This window comes from Salmo salar, chromosome 29 (genome assembly GCF_965601325.2).
Source record: "Salmo salar chromosome 29, fSalSal1, whole genome shotgun sequence".
NCBI lineage: Eukaryota > Metazoa > Chordata > Actinopteri > Salmoniformes > Salmonidae > Salmo > Salmo salar.
The window spans coordinates 23,312,062-23,334,320 of NC_138319.1; the positions used below are offsets into that span (position 1 = coordinate 23,312,062).

Consider the following 22,259-nt stretch of genomic DNA (forward strand, 5'->3'; position numbering starts at 1 on the left):
AAATATTGTATTTTAGTGTTCAAAACCGAAAGTAAAAGATGCAAAAACAAAACTTAAGCACTGGAATCATAGAAATAGTGCACATAGAACAGATTAGACTTCTTAGACTTGCTTTCATTGACAGATCTATAACCCACATATTATTTGGGGTGGCAGAGTAGCCTAGTGGTTAGAGCATTGGACTAGTAACTGAAAGGTTGCAAGTTCAAATCCCCGAGCTGACAAGGTACAAATCTGTCGTTATGCCCCTGAACAAGGCAGTTAACCCACTGTTCCTAGGCTGTCATTGAAAATAAGAATTTGTTCTTAACTGACCTGCCTAGTAAAATATGTGAACTTGGTTTGTTTGCCAAAAAAGTTACATATTGCAGCATTAATATGATGAAGAGAGCAGGGAGAAATGTCTCCCCCCCAAAAAAACATCTTCCCGTGGTCATAAACAGCGTAAGGGAATTTTGTATTTTGTTTACCCAACTTTTAACATAAATCCCCCCTATCCCTTTTGCCCTGGACTCTACAAGGTTGATTCCAATTCTTCCCACAGTTGTGTCAAGTTGGCTGGATGTCCTTTGTGTGGTGTGCAATTCTTGATACACATGAGAAACTGTTGAGTGACACATTCACATTCACTGAATGGCACACATAAACACTACATGTCCCAATTGTCTCAAGGCTTAAAAATGAAAGGATTTTCTTTTGCAATTTAGCACAAAACAAAAGCACACAAAAAAATAACCAAAAAACACAGCTGCAAGACATGAAATGAAGTATTGCTTAAGCAAGACATGGGACAAGAATAGAGCAACAGTGACAGTTACAACAACAGTAAGCATTCCTAGTCAATGTTCACAATCAGTCTCTGTCCAGATGGTCCAGAAACAGACCCCAAACCTTGAGAAATCTGTTGGAGGAGTTAGTCCTGAAAAAACTCATATTTTACAAGTTAATGGTCTTAATCATTTCTGCTAACCATCTATGGAAGCGAGGTTGGGTGGGTGACTTCCATTCTGTGAGGATCATTTTTTTTGCCGCCACCATTCCAAACATCAGAGCCTGTTGTTCCTAATTGGACAATCTTAGAAGAGACTCTGAGCAGCCAAAGAGAGTGAGTTCTGCGTCAGGGTCAATGGCCCTCTCATATACCTTTTGAATACCAATCAAAGATGCTCCTCCAAAAATTATTAAGTTCGGGCCAAAAAGGATGAGTTAATGAACCCTCTGAGGCTTTACATTTTTCACACAGTGTCACACAGTGGGGAGACCTGGGGTCTTTGGTTTTGGAGTAGCGAAGTCTATGCCTGACTATGTATTGTATCAATTGATATCTGGCATTGACAGAACAGGAGTGAATTCTAGACAGTGCTTCTCCCCATAGATCATCTGAGATCTCTATTTTACTCTTTACCCCAGGTCTCCATGAGATGACTAGTAGAGGCCTTTATGTATTTGACAAACTGTGAGAGGAGGTGTCTTGAGTTGGGAGGGCGATGTAGCAAATCATAAAACGAATATTGTACAGGGAGGGTGTCAACATTTTGAATTTTCCCTTTGATGTAGTGTCTGTTAAAAATACTTCTTTAACCTGTCTCCTCCTCCTTCACCTACACCGATTGAAGTGGATTTAACAAGTCACATCAAAAATCGATCATAGCTTTCACCTGGTTTCACCTGGTCAGTCTGTCATGGAAAGAGCATGTGTTCCTAATATTTTGTACACTCAGGTATATGTTATATAAGTGGTTATATAAGTTGTTTCTCCTTCCGTCTTCCTATCTTCCTCACTCCCAGGTGAGTCTTGGTACTAGCGACACAGTCTTCCTGTGGATCAAAGAGCCGAGGCCCACAGTGGAAGGACACATCTTCTGCAACCCAGTGGACCGCCCCTCCTATATGGCTTTGATATGGTAAACACCTCCCACACTACCCCCACGTCTTCAGAAACAAAGTAGTTCCCCCGCAGTTCACATTAGAATGGTATACATTTAACAAATGGCGAAGAAGCGCCACATCCCGTCACAATAGATCTAGAGCCAATACGCTCTGAAAACTTACATAAGCAGAAACAGTATAGCTTTGCAGAAACAGACCATGGAGGTGCAGTAGGTCTATAGAGTAGGGTTTAGCCACAGTACAATTTTTTTTTTTTTTTAATGCACGAAATGAAATGTATGCATTCACTACTGTAAGTCGCTCTGGATAAGAGCGTCTGCCAAATGACTAAAATGTAAATGTAAAAATGTAGACTAAGCCTATAGACTCAGTTCTCTTAGTGAAGTATCATTTATTGAACAACTTAGCTCTTTCTCTGAGGCATTCAGGTACAGTGCGTTCGGAAAGTATTCAGACCCCTTGACTTTTTTCACATTTTGTTATGATACAGCCTTATTCTAAAATGTATTAAATCGTTTTTTTCCTCATCAATCTACACACAATACCCCATCATGACAAAGCAAAAACAGGTTTTTAGACATTTTTGTACGTCAAAAAAAACCTGAACTATCACATAAGTATTCAGACCCTTCACTCAGTACTTTGTTGAAGCACCTTTGGCAGTGATTACAGCCTCGAGTCTCCTTGGGTATGACGCTACAAGCTTTGCACACCTGTATTTGGGGAGTTTCTCCAATTCTTCTCTGCAGATCCTCTCAAGCTCTGTCAGGTTGGATGGGGAGTGTCGCTGCACAGCTATTTTCAGGTCTCTCCAGAGATGTTCGATCGGGTTCAAGTCCAGGCTCTGGCTGGGCCACTCAAGGACATTCAGAAGCCACTCCTGCGTTGTCTTGGCTGTGTGCTTAAGGTCATTGTCCTGTTGGAAGGTGAACCTTCGCCCCACTCTGAGGTCCTGAGTGCTATGGAGCAGGTTTTCATTAAAGATCTCTCTGTACTTTGCTCCGTTCATCTTTCCCTCGATCCTGACTAGTCTCCCAGTCCCTGCCGCTGAAAGACACCCCAACAGCATGATAATGCCACCACCATGCTTCACCATAGGGATGGTGCCAGGGTTCTTCCAGACGTGACGCTTGGAATTCAGACCAGATAATCTTGTTTCTCATGGTCTGAGAGTACTTTAGGTGCATTTTGGCAAACTCTAAGTGGGCTGCTGACGCTTTTACTGAGGAGTGGCTTCCATCTGTCCACACTACCATAAAGACCTGATTGGTGGAGTGCTGCAGAGATGGTTGCCCTTCTGGAAGGTTCTCCCATCTCCACAGAGGAACTCTGGAGCTCAGTCAGAGTGACCATCAGGTTCTTAGTCACCTCCCTGACCAAAGCCCTTCTCCCCTGATTGCTCAGTTTGGGCCGGGAGGCCAGTGCTAGGAAGAGTCTCCATTTAAGAATGATGGAGGCCACTGTGTTCTTGGGGACCTTCAGTGCTGGTACCCTTCCCCAGATCTGTGCCTCGACACAATCCTGTCCCGGGGGCTCTACAGACAATTCCTTTGACCTCAGAGCTTGATTTTTGCTCTGACATGCACTGTCAACTGTGGGACCTTATATAGACAGGTGTGTGCCTTTCCAAATCATGTCCAATCAATTACCACAGGTAGACTTCAATCAAGTTGTAGAAACATCTCAAGGATGATCAATGGAAACAGGATGCACCTGAGCTCATTTTCGAGTCTCATAGCAAAGGGTCTGAATACTTATGTAAATAAGGTATTTTTGTTTTTTATTTTTAATACATTTTTCGCTTTGTTTATGGGGTATTGTGTGTAGATTGACGAGGAAAAATAATAATTGAATCAATTTTAGAATAAGGCTGTAACGTAACAAAATGTGGGGAAAAGTCAAGGGGTCTGAATACTTTCCGAATGCACTGTACATGATACATGACAAAGATTATTTCCACTGTACTACAACTGACCTGGTGATAAAAGCATGTTGTAAATGGCATAGATGTACTGAATGTAGTGAACAAGGTTATTATAGTAAACTAAAACGTAAATGAAATTGAAAACGGATCATGAAACAACAGTTTAGTAGTGAAATGAAATAATTAACAAACCCATTTGAAAAACTAAAACTATACTGAAACTATTATCGAAAATAAACCAAAAACCGTCATGAATTATGTTCAGTTTAACGTTTTTGTCGTGCCATAATCGAATGGGGTTTTTGTTCTCATGGGGTTTTCAAGCTTCTGAATCTGGTGGGTCAGATTGAGATTGACTTTATCATTTAAAGGTAGACTCAGTGAGACGACATGTTTGACTGGTAAGGCTAAAGCAACCGACTGTAGACAAAAGGCGAGGAGTGAAGTTGGGGGAGGTGCGTCTGCGACAGCTGAAAGTTGGACACTAATGTGGTTCAGATCAACATGGCACATCACAAACTGAAATTATAATATTATGTGTGTACATTGTACAATCAATTAGTAAGAAAGATCCTCAAATATCAAATGTATTTGTATATTTCCACTGTACACATAAATCACGGCAAATTGGTTCCATACCCACTTTCACGTGGGTCAAACTGAAAACACCCTAATGATTGGTTGACAATCGAGCCTCACAATGCAGGTGATGGATGAAGGTAGTCTGCAGAAACTTGCAGTCGACTACAGTCAAAATTTCATGATCTCTGATCAAATGATTTTTGTAAAGTTCATGCAGTCAACATGTAGGCGCACTTTGAAAGCAAGACTTTGGTCTCACACAGTCACACAAAGTGTCTGCGCATGTGCATGGGTACGCTTCACTCTGTTACAAAGTGGTAGCTACAGGAACAAAACAGCAGAGACATTTAGCTTCACGCTTCAACGCTCCTGGTTGTTGCGGAAATGTACCCACTATTACTGTTTACTTGGTGCGTCTACGTCATCTCTTTGAGTCTATCTTTAAAACTAACCTTAACCTATGATCTGACCAATCACCTTTACTGACCCACAGTAGCAAGAAGTGACATCCCAACACACATACATGTCTCCTAGCCTCCCACGCTACTTTATTTACATTTAAACATTTTTGTTGTAATTTTTACCCCCCTTTTTCGTGATTATGATCTTGTCTCATCGCTGCAACTCCCCAACGGGCTGGGGAGAGGCGAAGGTCGAGTCATGCATCCTCCGAAACATGACCCGCCATGCCTTACTTAACCCCCACTCGCTTAACCCAGAAGTCAGCCTGCAGGCGCCCGGCCTGCACTAGAGCACGATGAGCCAAGTAAAGCACCCCCGGCCAAACCCTCCCCTAACCCGGACGACACAGGGCCAAACCCTCCCCTAACCCGGACGACACTGGGCCAAACCCTCCCCTAACCCGGACGACACTGGGCCAATTGTGCACCGCCATATGGGACTCCTGGTCGGGCCGGTTGTGACACAGCCTGGGATCCAACCCCAGGCTGGAGTGACGCCGCAACACTGCGATGCAGTGCCTTAGACCGCAACACTGCGATGCAGTGCCTTAGACCGCACACTGCGATGCAGTGCCTTAGACCGCAACACTGCGATGCAGTGCCTTAGACCGCAACACTGCGATGCAGTGCCTTAGACCGCAACACTGCGATGCAGTGCCTTAGACCGCAACACTGCGATGCAGTGCCTTAGACCGCAACACTGCGATGCAGTGCCTTAGACCGCAACACTGCGATGCAGTGCCTTAGACCGCAACACTGCGATGCAGTGCCTTAGACCGCACACTGCGATGCAGTGCCTTAGACCGCAACACTGCGATGCAGTGCCTTAGACCGTAACACTGCGATGCAGTGCCTTAGACCGCAACACTGCGATGCAGTGCCTTAGACCGCAACACTGCGATGCAGTGCCTTAGACCGCAACACTGCGATGCAGTGCCTTAGACCGCTGCACCACTCAGGAGGCCCTTTATGTCCCTAACATTAAATTAAAACTGAAGCTAAATAATATAAAAATGAAATATCTGTTTTTATAAAACTTAAACTAAATAAAAACTAACGAATATAAAAACACAACTGCAATAACCTTGTTACCTAATGCTTACGATTGTTATGTGGCATTGACATTTAATTGAATTCCTTGAGACTTTGTTGAACTATAATTCTGTCACATACAGTCCTACACAAATTTGCCACTTGTCATTGTGCCACTGGTAACCTTGCACAAACACACAAACACACACACGCACACACACACACCAAGTGACATTGACATCTTTTACTAATCATTATCATCTGTCTGTATGACTCCTGTTCCATAATGTTTTAATCTACGGTAAAATAGAGTATTATAAATTAAGTGGTTTTACTCATAATAGCTGATACACAAAGGAGATTAAAATCGGAAAGGATGCTCAGGCATTTACTGTAGATGGCTTGCTTTGAATTCAATTATACTAAATTATGGTATTTCAGCCCAGGTAAATCGTGTGTGTGTGTGTGTGTGTGTGTGTGTGTGTGTGTGTGTGTGTGTGTGTGTGTGTGTGTGTGTGTGTGTGTGTGTGTGTGTGTGTGTGTGTGTGTGTGTGTGTGTGTGTGTGTGTGTGTGTGTGTGTACGTGTGCCTCCTGCCAGCTATAAGAATGGCTCCCTGACCAGAGAGAGGATCAGAAACAAGTGTGCTGGAGGGTCATGGGAAGTCTTCTCCTCGGTCCTGAGGACTACACCAATAGGGAACGACGGGAACATAGGTGATGATGTCAAACATGCTGTATCTATCAGTAGATTTGTTTTAGTCATCAAGTTGGATTGATTTAGAGACTGTAGGCCCCAGATTTATTCAGATAATGGCATGGTTTTCAGATAACGGCTTGATTTTTTTTGATGTGATGCTGACTGATTCTGAATGGGCTGGCATGTAACGTTCTCTCCCAGGGATTTATTTTGATGCCATGGAAATCACGCCGTCTGCAGTCGGAGTTCACAGATTTGACAAAGACAATACGAAGGTCAGTGCAAAGACTGCTGTATACTGAAGGAAGTCAAATTATGGATGGGATTCTATTTGCAGTTCAAACGAAAAACTGGAAACAGTAGTTCTCTGTGTTTCCATCTAAATGAAAAGATGTACAAGCACATAAGTAATTCATAAGTAAGAGATGAATGCATGTAGTTTTTTTATTGATCAATGTTTTATAATGTTTTATTGTCAGAGACACACAAAGATAAGTCACGCGAGGCTACAGTATCGCTGTCACCCTCTTTTCCTTATCCTTGTGAACTCCTTCAACGGGGCGGTGAAGCCGGAGGATTAGGAGACGTCATACAGGGTGATGTGAGGAGAGAGGTCAGAAGGGGTGGGGACTTAGCCCGGTGGGAATGAGGCTCTCCATTCCCCCAGTCAAAGAAAGTTCTGTAAGGGCAGGAATCTCCCATCTACTCCCCTGCTCCTTTGCCTGCGTTCCCAAAGCCTCTCTTTGTGTTCCCCTTCCCTTTCATCCCGCTCAGGTAGCCGGCTTCTCCGCCCAGGGGGAAATCCGAGCCCTGGTTGAGGGACAGTTCCTGGCAAAGAGGGTCCACGCCGAAAAGCTGGGTTATAAGATCAGTGAGTGGATGCCGTTTCTTTCTCCTCTCTCTTTCTCGTAGTCATTTTTTGCTTCCCTCCTAACTCATTATTGTACATTGACTTTCTCTCTCTCTTTTCTTATCTTCTACTCGCTCTTTCTTTTTTACTCTTTTTTTCCCCCCCTGGCATTTCCTTCATCTATCTTCTCTTCATCTCACACACACACACACCCACACACACACACACACACACACACACACACACACACACACACACACACACACAATCTCTGTCCCTCTCTCTCAACTGTGGTCAGTATCAGTAGTCTTTTAGCATAGTGGCTGGATGCAGTTTCACTCAAAAACCCCCGGAAGGGAACAGAATGCCTTAAAGATATTGAAGCATGAGGACTGAATAGGCTACCCCGTGCACTCACTTATCACAGCTATTTGGCAGACTCAATTTTGGCTCTATATTGGTCCAGAATATTAGTGATTAATCAAAGGCTGTGATTTTGCCTTGAGGACCTGGTATCGAGCGGCAGATTATTATTTTTTTATTCCCCCGCAATAGAAGTCCATTATTGCAGTCAAATTTGCTGAAGGAGAAAAAAAACAGAGTAATATTGTGATCCGTTAGGATATTTCTACTAACTGCTACTGTATGGATCTTGGCAGATGATGCTAGTTCAATTAAAGCACATTGATTACTGCCAAGGCGGAGTATTTTAAATTAGTCCATGAGGGATCTGTTTGTCTGTTGCCTTCATACAAAGCAAGCAGTTTGGTCCATCTGTCATCATTGGAATCACTCTGGGCCACTCTGCTATTTCTCAATGCATCCTTTCAATTCAAAACCATTGCAAAATGAAATGCTCAAAATGTAGCATTTTCCCAGAGAGTTTCAGGAGCCGGAGCCTACCAGGTTAGATCGATACTGTAGACAGGCAGGTTTGTGCACCGATTGATGCTGATTTCTCTTATGACGTTTGGGGCTGGTCCTATGTGTGTGTACGTGCGAGCGTGTACGTGCGAGCGTGTGTAGTCTGGCCCGAACTGCCAAGGCTAAGCTGAAATCTCACTCACTCGTCACCGAAGGTCAACATTCTGCCAGAGAATTTAACTTCAAATAAGACCCTCACTGGCCATCAATAGTAATGAATAATGTATTCACATACTGACAGATCACTCTTTAGTAAAAGGAAACCCTCTTATTGACACTCTAGGTCTATATACAGGGGGTAATCAACAAAGTGAAGGAGTCCAGGTGAGTCCAATGAGCGCAGCTGCGTGTATTGTTGGTAAAAGGAGTGTATAATGATGGGTAGCCTGGCGCCCTCGAGCGCCAGGGAGGAGGACCGGGAGCAGGCGTGACAGAGGTTATGTTATATCCACCTCAAATGGAATATTATGAACGAGCATGTTGTTGCTTTGCATCCTGGAGAAGTGATTTGCTGTTGACTGGGACGCCCAGGTTACAGTTTATTAAAGAGCTCGGTGTTCTGCTCTCTCTCTTTCTCTCTGGTCCCCCCCTCTTCTCTCTTTATGTCTCTCTTTCCCTCTCTGTACTCTTTCACTCTCTTTCTTTCTCTCTATCCTCCCTCTCATGTCCCTTCCTCTCTTCTCTCGATCCTCCCTCTCGTGTCCCTTCCTCTCTTCTCTCTATCCTCCCTCATGTCCCTTCCTCTCTTCTCTCTATCCTCCCTCTCATGTCCCTTCCTCTCTTCTCTCTCTCCCCTCCCTTTCATGTCCCTTCCTCTCTTCTCTCTCTACTCCTGTCATGTCCCTTCCTCTCTTCTCTCTCTCTCCTCGTGTCATGTCCCTTCCTCTCTTCTCTCTCTCTCTCTACTCCTCTCATGTCCCTTCCTCTCTTCTCTCTCTACTCCTCTCATGTCACTTCCTCTCTTCTCTCTCTACTCCTGTCATGTCCCTTCCTCTCTTCTCTCTCTCTCTCATGTCCCTTCCTCTCTTCTCTCTCCCCTCCTCTCATGTCACTTCCTCTCTTCTCTCTCCCCTCCTCTCATGTCACTTCCTCTCTTCTCTCTCTACTCCTCTCATGTCCCTTCTTCTCTCTCTCTACTCCTGTCATGTCCCTTCCTCTCTTCTCTCTCTCTCTCCTCGTGTCATGTCCCTTCCTCTCTTCTCTCTCCCCTCCCTTTCATGTCCCTTCCTCTCTTCTCTCTCTCTCTCTTCCTCTCATGTCACTTCCTCTCTTCTCTCTCTCTACTCCTGTCATGTCACTTCCTCTCTTCTCTCTCTCTACTCCTGTCATGTCCCTTCCTCTCTTCTCTCTCTCTACTCCTGTCATGTCCCTTCCTCTCTTCTCTCTCTCTCTCATGTCCCTTCCTCTCTTCTCTCTCATGTCCCTTCCTCTCTTCTCTCTCTCTCTCATGTCCCTTCCTCTCTTCTCTCTCTCTCTCCTCCTCTCATGTCCCTTCCTCTCTTCTCTCTCTCTCCTCCTCTCATGTCACTTCCTCTCTTCTCTCCCTCTCTCCTCCTCTCATGTCCCTTCCTCTCTCTCTCTCTCTCTCTCTCTCCTCCTCTCATGTCCCTTCCTCTCTTCTCTCTCTCTCTCTCTCTCTCATGTCCCTTCCTCTCTTCTCTCTCTCCTCCTCTCATGTCCCTTCCTCTCTTCTCTCTCTCTCTCCTCCTCTCATGTCCCTTCCTCTCTTCTCTCTCTCCTCCTCATGTCCCTTCCTCTCTTCTCTCTCTCTCTCTTATGTCCCTTCCTCTCTTCTCTCTCTCTCCTCCTCTCATGTCCCTTCCTCTCTTCTCTCTCTCTCTCTTCCTCTCATGTCACTTCCTCTCTTCTCTCTCTCTACTCCTGTCATGTCACTTCCTCTCTTCTCTCTCTCTACTCCTGTCATGTCCCTTCCTCTCTTCTCTCTCTCTCTCATGTCCCTTCCTCTCTTCTCTCTCATGTCCCTTCCTCTCTTCTCTCTCTCTCTCATGTCCCTTCCTCTCTTCTCTCTCTCTCTCCTCCTCTCATGTCCCTTCCTCTCTTCTCTCTCTCTCTCCTCCTCTCATGTCACTTCCTCTCTTCTCTCCCTCTCTCCTCCTCTCATGTCCCTTCCTCTCTCTCTCTCCTCCTCTCATGTCCCTTCCTCTCTTCTCTCATGTCCCTTCCTCTCTTCTCTCTCTCATGTCCCTTCCTCTCTTCTCTCTCTCCTCCTCTCATGTCCCTTCCTCTCTTCTCTCTCTCTCTCCTCCTCTCATGTCCCTTCCTCTCTTCTCTCTCTCTCCTCCTCATGTCCCTTCCTCTCTTCTCTCTCTCTCTCTTATGTCCCTTCCTCTTCTCTCTCTCTCCTCCTCTCATGTCCCTTCCTCTCATGTCCCTTCCTCTCTTCTCTCTCTCATGTCCCTTCCTCTCTTCTCTCTCTCTCTCATGTCCCTTCCTCTCTTCTCTCTCTCTCTCCTCCTCTCATGTCCCTTCCTCTCTTCTCTCTCTCTCTCTCATGTCCCTTCCTCTCTTCTCTCTCTCTCATGTCCCTTCCTCTCTCTCTCCTCCTCTCATGTCCCTTCCTCTCTTCTCTCTCTCTCTCCTCCTCTCATGTCCCTTCCTCTCTTCTCTCTCTCCTCCTCTCATGTCACTTCCTCTCTTCTCTCCCTCTCTCCTCCTCTCATGTCCCTTCCTCTCTTCTCTCTCTCTCTCTCCTCCTCTCATGTCCCTTCCTCTCTTCTCTCTCTCTCATGTCCCTTCCTCTCTTCTCTCTCATGTCCCTTCCTCTCTTCTCTCTCATGTCCCTTCCTCTCTTCTCTCTCATGTCCCTTCCTCTCTTCTCTCTCTCCTCCTCTCATGTCCCTTCCTCTCTTCTCTCTCTCTCCTCCTCATGTCCCTTCCTCTCTTCTCTCTCTCTCTCTTATGTCCCTTCCTCTCTTCTCTCTCTCTCCTCCTCTCATGTCCCTTCCTCTCATGTCCCTTCCTCTCTTCTCTCTCTCATGTCCCTTCCTCTCTTCTCTCTCTCTCTCTCATGTCCCTTCCTCTCTTCTCTCTCTCCTCCTCTCATGTCCCTTCCTCTCTTCTCTCTCATGTCCCTTCCTCTCTTCTCTCTCTCTCATGTCCCTTCCTCTCTCTCTCCTCCTCTCATGTCCCTTCCTCTCTTCTCTCTCTCTCTTCTCCTCTCATGTCCCTTCCTCTCTATCTCCTCTCCTTCTTGAATCTATTCTTTAAATCTAGTGACTACTTCACTCCGACCACTAGTCATCTTGTAAGCTTGTAGATTTATGTCCTGCTCAGCACTGACCAGTTTTCTCTCTAAACGATATGGATTAATCACAGAAAATGGAGAGGAGAGGACTGACTTAAATGTCACTTCTGACCTCAAATAAAGCAAATGATTGTGAAGATGATGACAGGGGTAGTGATTATAATGGTAGTGGTGTTAGTGATGATAATGGTGGCAGTGAGGATAATGGTGGCAGTGATGATAATGGTGGCAGCGATGATAATGGTGGCGGTGGTGCTGCTGCTTTTGATGACAGTGGTAATGATAATAATTGTGGTAATGATAATATTAGATATGAATGGTGATGATGATGTCAATCAAATCTAATCAATTATGCCAAGGGCATATCTTCTTCATACAGCCTCTTTAAGGGCCTTTATAAATGAATCCCCCTGACCACTAAGGAACATTGATTATCCAGCCAGACCTGGTGTTCTCCTTGAATTATTTACTTCCTCCTTCGATCCAGCCATCCTGTTCCTACCATGTATCCCCCTCTTTTCTTCTCCCCCTGCTTCTTGTCTTTGATACGTTCCAGCCAGGGGGAGGAAGGCATTGGCTACTTAAGAGGACAAGCCACTGAGGAAACATCGATAGAGTGGATGGATACTATCAACATGCATCCTTCCTTCTGAAGAAATCCCTGATCTAGCATTGCTGGATTGGTGAAAGCTACGTGATAAAACTCAATCAATCAATCAATGAAATTTTACATCAGCAGATGTCACAAAGTGCTTATACAGAACCAGCCTTAAACCCCAAACAGCAAGCAATGCAGATGTAGAAGCACGGTGGCTAGGAAAAACTCCCTAGAAAGGCACAAACCTAGGAAGAAACCTAGAGTGGAACCATGCTCTGAGGGGTGGCCAGTCCTCTTCTGGCTGTGCCGGGTGGAGATTATAAGAGTACATGACCAGTTAAGGCCAGATCGTTCTTCAAGATGTTCAAACATTCATAGATGACCAGCAGGGTCAAATAATAATCACAGTGGTTGTAGATGGTGCAGCAGGTCAGTACATCAGGAGTAAATGTCAGTTGGCTTTTCATAGCCGAGCACTGTTGTTTACACCTATCTGTTTGTGTTACAGTAAGTCAGTGATAACTTCAAGGAAAGGAGGAAGGAACGATGTGTTTTTAAGGTATTCAATTATGGCCTTCATGTTTTGTTGTGGCACATTCCTTTAAGATGATGTCCTCCATCAGGAATAGCTATACAAGTTACGATGTGTAGTGCTTTGACAGCATAGCTTCATTTTATGAAGAATAGTGGCTATTATTTTTATACACCGGAGCCTTTCTTTCAAGACAAACACGGATTCTGTCATCATCTGTAACGCCATGTAGGCTACTGTTGTAGTGTTACAGCTCTGCACTGTACTTACTGACAAATGTACCATTCTCATGTAACTCAAGTGATTGTTCGATCTAGCACCTCTATTTGGAAATTATATATGCTGTTTTTTTCCCCACAGAACGTTTTACTCTGGGTTGGGTCTTTAGTCTTTGAGTGCATGCGTTAGTGTGTGTGTGTGTGTGTGTGCGCGTCAGTGCGTGGGCACACGCGCGCATACGTATGCAATTGAGGACGTATGTGCCTTTATGTCATATATATATATACACTGCTCAAAAAAATAAAGGGAACACTTAAACAACACATCCTAGATCTGAATGAAAGAAATAATCTTATTAAATACTTTTTTCTTTACATAGTTGAATGTGCTGACAACAAAATCACACAAAAATAATCAATGGAAATCCAATTTATCAACCCATGGAGGTCTGGATTTGGAGTCACACTCAAAATGAAAGTGGAAAACCACACTACAGGCTGATCCAACTTTGATGTAATGTCCTTAAAACAAGTCAAAATGAGGCTCAGTAGTGTGTGTGGCCTCCACGTGCCTGTATGACCTCCCTACAACGCCTGGGCATGCTCCTGATGAGGTGGCGGATGGTCTCCTGAGGGATCTCCTCCCAGACCTGGACTAAAGCATCCGCCAACTCCTGGACAGTCTGTGGTGCAACGTGGCGTTGGTGGATGGAGCGAGACATGATATCCCAGATGTGCTCAATTGGATTTAGGTCTGGGGAACGGGCGGGCCAGTCCATAGCATCAATGCCTTCCTCTTGCTGGAACTGCTGACACACTCCAGCCACATGAGGTCTAGCATTGTCTTGCGTTAGGAGGAACCCAGGGCCAACCGCACCAGCATATGGTCTCACAAGGGGTCTGAGGATCTCATCTCGGTACCTAATGGCAGTCAGGCTACCTCTGGCGAGCACATGGAGGGCTGTGCGGCCCCCCAAAGAAATGCCACCCCACACCATGACTGACCCACCGCCAAACCGGTCATGCTGGAGGATGTTGCAGGCAGCAGAACGTTCTCCACGGCGTCTCCAGACTCTGTCACGTCTGTCACGTGCTCAGTGTGAACCTGCTTTCATCTGTGAAGAGCACAGGGCGCCAGTGGTGAATTTGCCAATCTTGGTGTTCTCTGGCAAATGCCAAACGTCCTGCACGGTGTTGGGCTGTAAACACAACCCCCACCTGTGGACGTCGGGCCCTCATACCACCCTCATGGAGTCTGTTTCTGACCGTTTGAGCAGACACATGCACATTTGTGGCCTGCTGGAGGTCATTTTGCAGGGCTCTGGCAGTGCTCCTCCTGCTCCTCCTTGCACAAAGGCGGAGGTAGCGGTCCTGCTGCTGGGTTGTTGCCCTCCTACGGCCTCCTCCACGTCTCCTGATGTACTGGCCTGTCTTTTGGTAGCGCCTCCATGCTCTGGACACTACGCTAACAGACACAGCAAACCTTCTTGCTACAGCTCGCATTGATGTGCCATCCTGGATTAGCTGCACTACCTGAGCCACTTGTGTGGGTTGTAGACTCCGTCTCATGCTACCACTAGAGTGAAAGCACCGCCAGCATTCAAAAGTGACCAAAACATCAGCCAGAAAGCATAGGAACTGAGAAGTGGTCTGTGGTCACCACCTGCTGAACCACTCCTTTATTGGGGGTGTCTTGCTTATTGCCTATAATTTCCACCTGTTGTCTATTCCATTTGCACAACAGCATGTGAAATGTATTGTCAATCAGTGTTGCTTCCTAAGTGGACAGTTTGATTTCACAGAAGTGTGATTGACTTGGAGTTACATTGTGTTGTTTAAGTGTTCCCTTTATTTTTTTTAGCAGTATATATATATATATATATATATATATATACTGCTCAAAACACTGTTCTGAACACCTCCAAAACAAAGGTCATGTGGTTTGGTAAGAAGAATGCCCCTCTCCCCACAGGTGTGATTACTACATCTGAGGGTTTAGAGCTTGAGGTATTCACCTCATACAAGTACTTGGGAGTATGGCTAGACGGCACACTGTCCTCCTCTCAGCACATATCAAAGCTGCAGGCTAAAGTTAAATCTAGACTTGGTTTCTTCTATCGTAATCACTCCTCTTTCACCCCAGCTGCCAAACTAACCCTGATTCAGATGACCATCCTACCCATGCTAGATTACGGAGACATAATTTATAGATCGGCAGGCAAGGGTGCTCTCAAGCGGGTAGATGTTCTTTACCATTCAGCCATCAGATTTGTCACCAATGCTCCTTATGGGAAACATCACTGCACTCTATACTCCTCTGTAAACTGGTCATCTCTGTATACCCGTCGCAAGACCCACTGGTTGATGCTTATTTATAAAACCCTCTTAGGCCTCACTCCCCCCTACCTGAGATATCTACTGCAGCCCTCATCCTCCACATACAACACCCGTTCTGCCAGTCACATTCTGTTAAAGGTCCCGAAAGCACACAAGCTGCAGCTAACGACTGGAACGAGCTGCAACAAACACTCAAACGGGACGGTTTTATCTCAATCAATTCATTCAAAGACTCAATCATGGACACTCTTACTGACAGTAGTGGCTACTTTGCGTGATGTATTGTTGTCTCTACTTTATTGCTCTTTGTGCCATTGTCTGTGCCCAATAATGTTTGTACCATGTTTTGTGCTGCTACCATGCTGTGTTGTTGTCTTAGGTCTCTCTTTATGTAGTGTTGTCTCTCTTGTCATGGTGTGTGTTGTCCTATAATTATTTTTATTCCCATCCCCGCAGGAGGCCTTTTGCCTTTTGGTAGGCTGTCATTGTAAATAAGAATGTTCTTAACTGACTTGCCTAGTTATATAAAGGTTGAATAAAACAATTTAAAAACCTGCTAGTTGAACATCTCATTCCAAAATCATGGGCATTAATATGGAGTTGCTCCCCCCTTTGCTGCTATAACAGCCTCCACTCTTCTGAGAAGGCTTTCCACTAGATGTTGGAACATTGCTGCGTGGACTTCTTTCCATTCAGCCATAAGAACATTAGTGAGGTCGGGCACTGATGTTTGGCAATTAGGCCTGGCTCGCAGTCGGGCATTCCAATTCATCCCAAAGGTGTTCGATGGGGTTGAGGTCAGGGCTCTGTGCAGGCCAGTCAAGATCTTCCACACCGATCTCGACAAACCATTTCTGGAACTCGATTTGTGCATGGGGGCATTGTCATGCTGGAACAGGAAAGGGCCTTCCTCAAACTGTTGCCACAAAGTTGGAAGCACAGAATCATTTAGAATGCCATTGTATGCTGTAGCGTTAAGATTTCACTTCACTGGAGCTAAGGGACCTAGCCCGATCCATGAAAAACAGCCCCAGACCATTATTCCTCCTCCATCAAACCTGACAGTTGGCACTATGCATTCGGGCAGGTAGCGTTCTCCTGGCATCCGCCAAACCCAGATTCGTCCATCAGACTGCCAGATAGTGAAGCGTAATTCATCACGCGTTTACACTGCTCCATAGTCCAATGGTGGCAAGCTTTACACCACGCCAGCCGACGCTTGGCATTGTGCATGGTGATCTTAGGCTTGCGTGCGGCTGCTTGGCCATCAAAACCCATTTCATGAAGCTCCCGGCGAACAGTTCTTGTGCTGAAGTTGCTTACAGAGTCAGTTTGGAACTCGGTAGTGAGTGTTGGAACCGAGGACAGACGATCTTTACGCGCTATGCGCTTCAGCACCTGGTGGTCCCGTTCTGTGAGCTTGTGTGGCCTACCACTTCGCAGCTGAGCCGTTGTTGCTCCTAGACATTTCCACTTCACAATAACAGCACTTACAGTTGACCGGGGCAGCTCTAGCAGGGCAGAAATTTGACCAACTGACTTGTTGGAAAGGTGGCATCCTATGACGGTGCCAAGTTGAAAGTCACTGAGCTCGTCAATAAGGCCATTCTACTGCCAATATTTGTCTATGGAGATTGCATGGCTGTGTGCTTGAGTTTATACACCTTTCAGCAATGGGTGTGGCTGAAGTAGCCAAATCCATTCATTTGAAGGGGTGTCCACATACGTTTGTATATATAGTGTCCATGCACAAGGAATGCAAGCGGCCTTCATGAATATTTGATGAATGCAGATCTATACAGGTAGATCTTAATCAGATCCCTATGTGGCGAGCAGAGGAGTGGAGCGGGTGTTATTTACATACAGTCACCGTACAGGCAGGAGAGCAGTAGGCATATAGGTGGGGGAACCCAGTGCCCTGCAAATGCCAGACTTAGTAACGCCCACTCTATGACAAGGGCCAAGGTCGTGTGTGTGTGTGTGTGTGTGTGTGTGTGAGAGAGAGGGAGAGAGAGACTGTTTGTGTGTGTCTGTGTTTATGCAACAGTGTATTGATCTGTGAGAAGACCGGTGCAGTGATGCAGAGTGTAACATGGTAAGGAAATGGATGTGCCAATACCTCACTGACAGGACATGGGTGTTTTCTGGTTTATGCTGTACTTTACCTGACTGAGAGATGCACTATTCAACATGTTCTACCCAATGACGCCCCAGGTGTTCCAAGACATTGGTGAGGAATGATTGTAGAAAATGTCATTATAAATTTTAGACTACACTTTTCCTCATAGTGTTACGGTGCTTCTAGCAACCCCTTGTCATAGATTAGAAATGCGCATGAAGAAAAACGCAAATGTATCTTCGTTATAGCCTGACATCAAAACAGATTTTGCCCAGGATTCCGTATGGTTTAACCAGGCTTTCTCTCTTATGTAGTGGGGGAAAATCACTACATCAAAACCCCTGCTGCTACTGTCATTTTAGACGCTTTTTGGCGCTTAGCCTATTTTCCTTCTCCCCCTCTCTCCATACTTTGAGTTTCTTTATTTTCTACAGATCCGACCTTCAGTACGTCTCGTCATTGAGGGAAGCAAAACAAAGCAACAAATCAATTGGGGAAGGCATACTGGGGATCCATTTCATTCAGATTGACACCCCAAGGCTAACATCGGCCGGCGTGACTGTTTTTAATAGTGTACACGGGAGAGCCAATTCCGTCTCACCACAGTATATATTATAATAATGCTCCAGTAAAACCACCTGAAACAAAGATTGCTGAACAAATTTCAATTTCACGCTGTTAACACGTTTCATGTGGAGCCTTATGGATATATATATATATATATATATTGTAGTCATGTATTGCGTATTTGCATGAGTTTCGACACCCACGATGGGAAAGATGGCATGCAGTACAGGCTACTGTATAAATGGTCCCACCATAAACAGAACATACGAGCTAATGAAGCCTTTCTAAGGCCTCTATAGATGTTTTAGAAATGATGCATAAGTAAATGTCATGCTATACAAAGGGTTGCAAACACTTGTGCCACATTTGACCAAGGAACATATTTCATAACACCCTTTGTGTAGTATAATCTACAGTGCTTATGAAGATTTTATGAATGCTCTATAAAGCCTTTATATGTTGTTGGACAGTGGAGTATGCTCCAGTAAGTCTTTATATGTTGCTGGACAGAGGAGTATGCTCCAGTAAGTCTTTATATGTTGTTGGACAGTGGAGTATGCTCCAGTAAGTCTTTATATGTTGCTGGACAGAGGAGTATGCTCCAGTAAGTCTTTATATGTTGCTGGACAGAGGAGTATGCTCCAGTAAGGATCTGTTACTCAGTTTCTGGAGGTCTGTAGACTGTCACTCCAATTGCAATGAACCTACCCTTCTACCCTGTTGTGATGAATCTTGCTGGAACTGGTATTGAATTAGCACTCTCTCTTTCATCTAGTATAGATTAGAAGATCACAATGCACGAGTGAAATACTGTAGACTATGGAACAATAGACTGGAACAATTGATGAAATGTCTATTTGAGGCTCTGGGTCTACTATACAGATCCCATCGATGGGTTGGCTGACAATCGTTGGGGCTGAAAGCCGTGTGATGTTATGATTCTGAACGGTCAGATAACTAACAACAATGACAAAAAGCTGCCATGTGGGGAATCTTAGGTGGCTCGTTTCAGCCAGTGCTTGATACCAGCAACATAACAATGTATTTGAGAGACAACAATTGCTCATTGTGCAGAGTTATGTTTTCAATAAACATTTCGAGACTAAATATACTTTACATGTTGTCAACAATCTAAGCCAACCCCTTCTGTTTTGCCGCTAAACAACCAACCCGTCTATGGAACCTTCCTGCAAAGATATTAGAAACGCAGGAGATAAGAATCGCAGCGGGAAATGTATGGAGAAACGTATAATGCTCTGCCCAGCAGAGTTTCCACAAATCACGTTGTCATGCTGCGTCGCACGGTTGCTAAGCTAATCGTCACGCAATACTTTCTAAAATTCAGGTTATGAGTCAAGGGAATTACTCTTTTCACGGTGCAATACTGAAGTACATTTTTTGTAGCAGGCTAGGAGTACTTACGCAGCAGTAAGTAAACCTGCTATTTTACTTAATGTAAGGTTGAGCTTCTTGTTCACGTAATTCGTTCTCATGTTGTGTTTTTGTGCTAGCGCCCAATTAACTCCTTGGAGATATCGCCTTGTCGGAGTGTACCCAGAATGCACCGCGCAGCCCATTGATGATATAGGGGCAACGTAGTTTCCCATCTCCTCAAAAGTATCACAAACACAGACTACCCCTAGCTAATCAGGAAACTCTCGGATATGTTGTGGTGGACTGTCATTGGAATTGCTTCACGGAACCTGCTAAAATTATGTTTGTAGTGTGTTAGTCAGTGTCAGCATGTAGTCAAAGCTAGCTACAACCACTTTTGGAGTAAACTAGTGCTCTCAAATCCTTTTCTGATGACGACAGCAGATGGGAGTTGTATTAATATCATGGCTAACTTAGCTAGATAACGTATATTAAGTGGCTAACTAGCTAGCTAGCTTTACCAACGTTTGGTGGTCAATGATAATGGCTGAGCTAGCAAACTATGTAACAAATGTATAATTTCAGATTCGAAAAATACTCCCAACAGGCTCTGCATTTTAGGAATCACAGTAGCAAGTACTCCTGATGCACTGTTCAATTATTTAGCCATTAAAAAATAAATCATTATAATTAAGAAAACGGTCAGTTTTTCCCACTGCTTTCATGTGTTTCAAACATGAGCTTCAGCTTGTCTGAGGTGTCGGACTTGACAACAGTTGCTATCCATTGGAGCTCTACGATTGGTTGGCCAAAATTCTGGGACGGGGCTAAGCGAAGGGTCCATTGGCCCATTATACTCTCCATGTTGTCCATGTTCTGATCTCACAAATAAATCACTGTTGGGAGCATATCAGTTGCAGACATTGTTTAATATTTTTCAGTATTCTCAGTTCTCTCTTGACACTTGTGAAGAGCTCTTTTGAGAGGCCAATTTCAAGTCGCATAAGAAAGTACCAAAATGCATGACAGTAGTATTTCAAGTGCTTATGTTCAATAAACTCTCTTTCTCTCGCATTCCCTCTCTCAATGACTCTAAACTCAACATGCAGTCAACCATCAATGATTACTCACTGCTGCAGTAGCAAAACTTCTGTCATTAATGTATCATCAGCGGTGTCACTGATGTCAGAATTCTCTCTTCAGTTCCAGGAACCCGAGTGCTGGCCACCGGAGGGGCTTCTTCTAACAAGGACATTCTGCAGGTTGGTGTTGTTGATAACCATCTCATGTTTTTATAAACTCTCTTTTTGGCTTTTTCTATCCCCTACAAATGGTTTATTTATAACCCCTGTTTTTCAAAGGCGCTACTGTGTGGTTTGGATCAAAACGCGTGAACACACACACACACAGTAGTTGATTACAGTATGTGTGCTGTCCTCAGGTCGCGGCGTGAAGCTAATACCATCTGACTGCCATGTCTCCTGCAGGGCCACACAGCTGTGTTTGAGGCCTTGTGATTCGCTATAAATGTACGCCGACCCCGGCTGACCTCTCTCCATACATTAGGCCCTGTGTGTGCTCTCATGGCCCCTTTGTTGTGCTCAGCCCAGCACACCCCATGCATTTACAATGTGCTCCCCCTTAAGCAAGACACTTGGCTGCAGTCCCTTCACTATTTTTGTGTGGGTGTTGTGGGCGGCACGCTCAGTTTCAATGATATTGACATGATGCAGTATTGGAAATGGAGCCATTAGAATGCGTTGCCATGCCAAGCCCCTGCGGAACAGACATTTGTTATGTATTCATATTCTCTCTGTGATGATGTTGTTACATGTTAGAAATATTTTGACGCTACAGATGTTTTGTTTGCCGTCTAATTATTTTTTTTTATTACAAAACATAATGTTGTATCGCTTCACGCCTTAACAAGGTTATTCCCTGATGAGTGGCAAGGTAATGAAATTAGAGCGCTGCAAAATTGTGTATGTTTTACACTCTAAGTGAGTGGAAATGGAATCAATCGGCCTCAAAACAGGAAACGATAACCATGAGGAAACTGTATGCTCTTTTGTTCCTTTGTTTCGTTTCTTGTTCGAGTGAAATGGATGAAAATGTTAGCGTTTTATCCTCTCTGCAGTGTTTAGAGATCTTATTTAAGCCACCACTAACCTGTGTAAATACAGATACAATCCACAGTATAGACTTCATAGAATTCAGTTCAGGTATGTGTCATTAGACATTGCTTTCTATATTACGGACAGTGACTCATACAATGTAACATTTGCAGACAGTAACATTTCCAATAACATGCGGTCCCATTCCTCTTCTCTCCATACTCAGGTGCTATCTGACGTGTTCGACGCTCCCGTGTACACCATTGACGTGGCCAACTCTGCCTGTCTAGGCTGTGGCTACAGGGCCCTGCAGGGTGAGTAAGACTGACGTATACAACAGAGTTTCTCCAACGCTGGCCCCGGAGAGCTGCAATACTGGGTGTGCAGATTTTTGTTCCAGCCCAGCACCAATACCCCTGCTTTAAATCATCAACTAATCTTGGTCTTGGGTCTGAACCATAATAGCGGATTCAGCTGGTGTTACTGCAGGGCTAGAACAAAAGACTGCGCTTGCAGTAGCTCTCCAGGACCGGAGTTGAAGAACCCTGGTATAGGAACCCTTGTGGAGATACATTTACAGAGTGACTCATACTGTTATTCAATATAATTTCCTGCCTACTTTGTTCCTGTGGTGTATTAGCATTCTTTTGTGTACAGCCGATTCCTCCATCTGATGGAGTTTAGAGGACACCCATGTTGGATATGTTTATGCTGGTTTCGCCATTAAAAGGATGTCCAGTAATTCACTCACATGTTCATCTGGAAGTGTACTAA

At 44.7% G+C, this 22,259-nt stretch overlaps 1 protein-coding gene across 3 annotated transcripts in view; it reads left to right on the forward strand.

Annotated features, from left to right (window-relative positions):
* Nucleotides 1–22,259, forward strand: part of xylb (xylulokinase homolog (H. influenzae)) — a 74,209-nt gene that overhangs the window by 11,513 nt on the left and 40,437 nt on the right. For 2 of the 3 annotated variants that reach the window (XM_014181342.3, XM_014181343.3), the window contains exons 12-17: nucleotides 1,789–1,904; nucleotides 6,489–6,604; nucleotides 6,789–6,862; nucleotides 7,362–7,458; nucleotides 20,575–20,633; nucleotides 21,712–21,799. In XM_014181342.3, coding sequence (XP_014036817.1) covers nucleotides 1,789–1,904; nucleotides 6,489–6,604; nucleotides 6,789–6,862; nucleotides 7,362–7,458; nucleotides 20,575–20,633; nucleotides 21,712–21,799 — 550 coding nt within the window. Of the gene's footprint in view, nucleotides 1–1,788; nucleotides 1,905–6,488; nucleotides 6,605–6,788; nucleotides 6,863–7,361; nucleotides 7,459–12,182; nucleotides 12,466–20,574; nucleotides 20,634–21,711; nucleotides 21,800–22,259 lie in introns of those variants that run through there. The other variant, XM_014181344.3, reaches the window with a different exon arrangement.